This window comes from Dipodomys ordii, unplaced genomic scaffold, assembly GCF_000151885.1.
Source record: "Dipodomys ordii isolate 6190 unplaced genomic scaffold, Dord_2.0 Scaffold108, whole genome shotgun sequence".
NCBI lineage: Eukaryota > Metazoa > Chordata > Mammalia > Rodentia > Heteromyidae > Dipodomys > Dipodomys ordii.
In genome coordinates this window covers 486,253-492,307 of record NW_012267324.1, presented here as the reverse complement: position 1 = coordinate 492,307, position 6,055 = coordinate 486,253, and the positions used below count along the sequence as shown (strand labels likewise).

Sequence of the window (6,055 nt, the reverse complement as noted above, 5' to 3'; positions counted from 1 at the left end):
ATGGCGGCCTAGGAGCGCAGAGCCCCGCGGTGCTGCCCCGCCAGCGCATGGCGGCCTAGGAGCGCAGAGCCCAGAGCCCCGCGGTGCTGCATGGCGGCCTAGGAGCGCAGAGCCCCGCGGTGCTGCCCCGCCAGCGCATGGCGGCCTAGGAGCGCAGAGCCCCGCGGTGCTGCATGGCGGCCTAGGAGCGCAGAGCCCCGCGGTGCTGCATGGCGGCCTAGGAGCGCAGAGCCCCGCGGTGCTGCCCCCGCCAGCGCATGGCGGCCTAGGAGCGCAGAGCCCCGCGGTGCTGCCCCCGCCAGCGCATGGCGGCCTGGGAGCGCAGAGCCCCGCGGTGCTGCCCCCGCCAGCGCATGGGGGACGGGAATGACCAGAGGCGTGCTCAGCGCTGGCAAAACGGGAGTCCTGGCCTCCAGCTGTCAGGGGTGACTGCCCCGCCCACGGGAGGCCAGAAATAAACGCACGTGCTAGAAGTTTCTACTAAGGGTGACAGGAAGTCCTGTAGGCTTTGTGGGTGGTGTGTGTGCGCACGCGCACGCGCCAGCGCTGGGCACCGACCTCCGGGCTGGGTCCGGTCCTGCGGCTCCGGGGTTTTTCTGCTTATGGGGTGCTGAGGACTCGAACCCCGGCCCACCGAGCGCCTGCTTTCCCATCTAGAAAATTCAGGGCCGGGAGATCTCCGTCCCACCCCGAGTGCTGACACCAGAAACCCCGGCGACACAAACTCTGCTCCCAGGAGACCCGGGACCCTCAGCGTCTTCCCCGGACATCCCGCCCCACCACGCCCAGGCCGGCGCGGGGCCCGCGGGCTCCGCGAGGTCGCGCCGAGACCTCCAGACCTCCGCGGCTGCTGCGGGTCGGCTCTGCGTCCGCAGCCGGCTGGGATCTGGGAGTTCTGGAGTCCCGGGAATCGGTTTGACCCCCTTTCCTCCCCAGAACCGAGCTTGCTTTCTTGCTTATTTTCTGGTGGTCGTGGGGAGACACTCGATGCGGGCCCCGCGGCCCCGCGCTCCGGGACGGCCTCGGTGGAGACCCGGCCCGAGCCGGGCCCCGACGACCCGCGCCGTGGGCGGGGCCCCTCCGCGCTCCTCATTGGACAGAGCCGCCGCCGCTGCCGCGTTCTGATTGGCTAACGCTTCAGGGACCGCCCCCCGCAAGGCCCGACCGACAGGGGCCGCAGCCGCTGTCCGGCGGGAGTGGGAGCGCGGAGCTGACCCGCGCTGACGGCGGTGGCCCGGGCGGAGCCGGGGCGGGCGCCGGGCGGACGCCTGTCATCCCGGCTGATCCGAGGCTGAGATCCAGCCGGGCAGCACAGTCCGCGAGACCCTGATCTCCAGTGAACCGCCCGGAAACCCGAAGTGGCGCTGAGCTGAAGGGGACGAGCGCCGGCCTCGAGCCGAGCAGCTGAGGACAGCGCCCGGCCCCGAGTTCGAGCCCACGACCGACCAATGAAGCAGTGAGGCGGGGTTAGGCTGGGCGGGAGCCGCGCACCTGCACCTGCACGCGCTGAGCACGCACCTGCCCGGACCGCAGGCCGGCTGCTCGGCCTTCACTGCCACCGTCCGCCAGGCCGCGGGGACGGAGTGCGGGGCGCGTCCCTGCGGCCCCTCCTCCAGGCGCCGAGGTCAGCGGGGAAAGGTAATGTGTGTGTGTGTGCACACGTGCGTGCACGCACGCCGAGACCGAGGCCTGGGTGCTGTACCTTAAGCTTTTCCTGTTCGAGGCCGGTGTTCCACCACTTGAGTCACACTTCCAGTTCTGGCTTTTTTTGCTGGTCGTGGGGCTTGAACCCTGGGCCTGGGCGCTGTCCCTCAGCTCTTCAGCTCGAGGCGAGCGCTCTACCCCTTGAGCCACAGCGCCACTTCCAGTTTTCTGGTGGTGGTTTATTGGAGATAAGACTCTCATGGGTTTTCCTGCCCGGGCTGGCTTTGAACCGCGATCCTCAGATCTGAGCCTCCTGAGTAGCTAGGATGACAGACATGAGCCACCGGCAGCCCACATCAGGATTTTTTAAAATATTTAATTGGCAATAAATGTCTTACAATTTTCCTGCCTAGGCTGGCTTCAAACCATGATCCTCAGCCTGGTGCCAGTGGCTCATCCCCCATGATCCTAGCTTCTCAGGAGGCAGAGCTCCAAAGATGGCAGTTCAAAGCCAGCCTGGGCAGGAAAGTCCCTGAGAGTCTTATCTCCAATGAACCACCCAAAAACTGGAAGTGCAGCTGTTTGCTCACTAAGCCTTGAAGGAAAAAGCTCAGGGACAGTGCACAGGTCCTGAGTTCTAACCTCACAACTGACAATCGAACAAAAAACCCATGATCCTCAGATCTCTGCCTCCTGAATTTCTTGGATCGCAGGTGTGAGCCACCAGCACCAAGCTGATTCCTACAAACATGAGATCCAATTCCTCAGGGATACAATTTGCCAATATTGGCATAGTAGACACTGGTGCATGTAATGAACTATTCTGCTCATTAATTTGTATTCTTGCAAATTATCTTCTCCTCATTAGATTAAAACAGGAGATCCCAGGACCTCCTCTTGCTGGCTCTGTGTTTGAATTCGCAGACCTTGGAATGCAGAAATTGCTCAGTAGGATCTGATGAATGATTAATGATGAATGAATGGGTACCACCCACAATATGGCCTGTGGTACATCGACAGACATCTTTAGGACTCCACTGAAATAGTCCTATCTGGCATTTATTTTTTTATTTTTTAATTATTTTTGTCAGTCGTGGGGCTTGAACTCTGGGCCTGGGCGCTGTCCCTCAGCTCTTCAGCTCAAGGTGAGCGCTCTACCACTTGAGCTACACGTCACTTCTGGTTTTCTGGTGGTTCATTGGATATAAGAGTCTCATAGACTTTCCTGCCCGAGCTGGCTGAACCTTGATCCTCAGATCTCAGCCTCCTGAGTAGCGAGGATGATAGGCGTGAGCCACTGGCTCCTGGCTTGAACCCACATCTTCTCTAAAATGGCGTCTGTGGGATGGCAGGCTCTGCAGGTCTCTTCTTGGTGATTACTGTGTGGCATGTAATGTGGCGAGCGGCACTTTGCCCCGGAGACTTGCTGGCTGGTGTTTAAAGTTCAAAACAAGCTCTAGAGAGAGGCCAATTAAAGCTGTGTCCTGAGATTCTACAATTAGAAGTTTCTTGAATCTGCCATCAGCAGCCTAACCTTCCCAGCACCCCTGAAGGCAGAGCTCCACTGGGCATCGCTCCCAGGATGACACATCAGAGACCAAGAAGGTTCGAGTTTCCCCTGCCAATACAAAGCCCATTGGGATCTCCTCTGGCACAACTTGCCCTAACAATCCCAGAGCACCCCATTCCAAGTTTCCTGTGCAAACCTGCCATGGGCCTTCCGCAGTCTCCTAGGAGTTCGTTAAAAGTTGGCCTGCAATTTTCCATCTCCACGTTCATTTGTGCAAATTAAAAACAAAATTCCCCAAGGGCCTGCCTGGGAGCTGCGGGCAGGAGAGCTTCAGACTCGTGCTGGGGGAGTGGTAACGAGCTCCCCTCGCCCCGGGGCACCCCCTCCTGCGCTCCCTTCGCTTCCAGTTGAAACTTTGCTGGCTGATTAGCAACAAAGCCGAGAAGCAGAACTTTTTTCCTGATGAGAAAGTTCCAGAGATCCAAACAGCACTCATCACCCCCTACCACAGGAAGCCTTGGGCGCAGGCGTCTCTGCTGTGAAGGAAGCACGCTGTAGGCCAGAGCGCGGCTGACAGGCTCACCAGGAGCTGGGGGCTCACACCTGTAATGCCAGCCACTCAGGAGGCTGAGATCTGAGGATCGCAGTTCAAAGCCAGCCTGGGCAGGCGCATCCATGAGACTTTTCTTAGCTGCCTGACCTTGAGCTCAGCCCCACAACCAGGAAAAAAAAAAAAAAAATCTAGCAGCCAGGTTCTGGTGGCTCACGCCTGTCTTCCTAGAATCTCGGGAGGCTGAGACCTGAGGATCAAGTTTCAAAGCCAGCCCGAGCCAGGAGAGTCCATGAGACTCTTACATCTAATGACGCAGCAGAAAACTTGAAGTGATTCTGTGGCTCAAGTGGTAGAGCGCTCGCCTTGAGCTGAAGAGCTGAGGGACAGCACCCAGGCCCAGAGTTCAAGCCCCAGGACTAACAAAAAAGAAAGAAAAAAGCAATTTGCTAGTGGTAGGTGCTGGGCGCTGGTGGCTCATGACTGTCATCTCAGCTGCTCAGAAGGCTGAGATCTGAGGATCGTGGTTCAAAGTCAGTCTGGGTGAGAAAATCTGTGAGACTCTTTTCTCCAATTAACCACCCAAAAGTTGCAAGTGGAGCTGTGGCTCAAGTGGTAGAGCACTAATCCTTGAAGGAAAACGCTCAGGGACAGTGCACAGGCCCAGAGTTCAAGCCAGGACTGGCGTGCGTGCACGCGCACACACACACACATACACACATGCTGGGTGGAGCAGGGCACCAATGGAAGACATGGCAGACCCGAGTCCAGACCCCGTCAGCTAGGCACAGTCGTAAGAAGAGCCATCATTCCAATCGCTGGGAAAAGAAAATCAAGCATCAGTCTGGGCGGAGGCCAGGGCACACCAAAGCCTTCCTCTAGCAGCGTCTCACTGCAAAGGTCCTGGATGAAGGTCTGTCCCCCCATTTGAAGAGATGTGGGGGTGAGGGGTGGGGGACCCTTCCATACCAGACATTTCTGAAGCTGCTACTTCTTAGGACTGTCGATGCGCTGCGGAGCCGTCCTGCGTGCACTAGGGTGTTAGAACATCACACCGTGCGCTGTGGCTCACACCCGTAATCCCAGCTACCAAGAGGCTGAGATTGGAGGATCCAGGTTCAAAGCCAGCCAAGGGCAGGAAAGCCCATGAGACTCTTAGCTCCAAAGAACCACCAAAAAGTCATAGTGGAGCTGTGGTTTAAGTAGTAGAGTACCAGCCTGGAGCAAAAATAAAAAGATCTCAGGGACAGAACCCAAGCTCTGAGTTCAAACCCCAGGACTGGTACACACAGTCCCTTCAAAAAAAAAAACAACCCTAAATCCTCTGCACATCACCTTTAAAATAACAATAGAACCACATAAATGGGGGAAAAAAGCCAGAAGTGGTGCTGTGGCTCAAGGGGTAGAGTGCTAGCCTTGAGCAAAAGCAGCTCAGGGACAGCGCCCAGGCCCTGAGTTCAAGACTCAGGATTGGTAATAAATAAAAATAAAATAACAATAGAAATATTTTTTTAGGCCGGGCGTCCGTGGTTCATGTCTGTCATCCTAGGTACTCAGGAGGCTGAGATCTGAGGATCGAGGTTCAAAACCAGTCTGGGCAGGAAAGTCGTGAGACTCTGATCTCCCATGAACCAGCAGAAAACTGGAAGTGGCGCTGTGGCTCAAGTGGTAGAGCGCTGGCCTTGTGCAAACCCATGCAGAATCAGATCTGCAGTGGTTCTGTGAGAACGAGTAACAGAATCTTAGGACTATTCCCTCCGAACACAGAACCCTGCGGCTCGGGTGGCCTCGGAGGCTCCTCCGGAGGGGAGGCTGTGCACACCGAGGCCTCTGGCAGACTTGCCCTCTGTGAGGACAGCCACAGCTCACAGCCACTGACAGGACAGCACCTTGACCATGCTCTGAACAATGGAGCTGGGGTCAGTGCACACATGTGCAGAGAAGGCCTGGGAAAATCAAGACTTCTGTGCTAGCAAAGGGAACAGGGATCAGTAAACTCATTGAGGAATGTGCTGGGCTAGACAATGCTTCCACCCTAGGGAAGGGAGTAGGGATCAGTAAATACATTTGGAAAAATGATTGCATTCTGGAGAATGGAACCAGGATCTGTACTCAGGGAAGTGCTGAATCAAAACTCCATTCTATGCTGGGCACCAGTGGCTCAGGCCTGTAATCCTAGCTACTCAGGAGGCTGAGATTTGAGCATTGTGATTCAAAGCTGCCCAGGGAAGAAAGGCCAAGAAACTCTTTTTTTTTGGGGGGGGGGTCTGTCGTGAGGCCTGAACTCTGGGCCTGGGCGCTGTCCCTCAGCTCTTCAGCTCAAGGCTAGCGCTCTACCACTTGAGCCACAG

At 57.0% G+C, this 6,055-nt stretch overlaps 1 protein-coding gene across 1 annotated transcript in view; it reads right to left on the bottom strand.

Annotated features, from left to right (window-relative positions):
• Nucleotides 1–6,055, bottom strand: part of LOC105994735 (phylloquinone omega-hydroxylase CYP4F2-like) — a 27,564-nt gene that overhangs the window by 3,418 nt on the left and 18,091 nt on the right. Inside the window, exons 5-6 of the mRNA XM_013028373.1 lie at nucleotides 5,927–5,948; nucleotides 2,375–2,378 (exon numbers count right to left, since the gene is read on the bottom strand). Coding sequence (XP_012883827.1) covers nucleotides 2,375–2,378; nucleotides 5,927–5,948 — 26 coding nt within the window. The remainder of the gene's footprint in view (nucleotides 1–2,374; nucleotides 2,379–5,926; nucleotides 5,949–6,055) is intronic.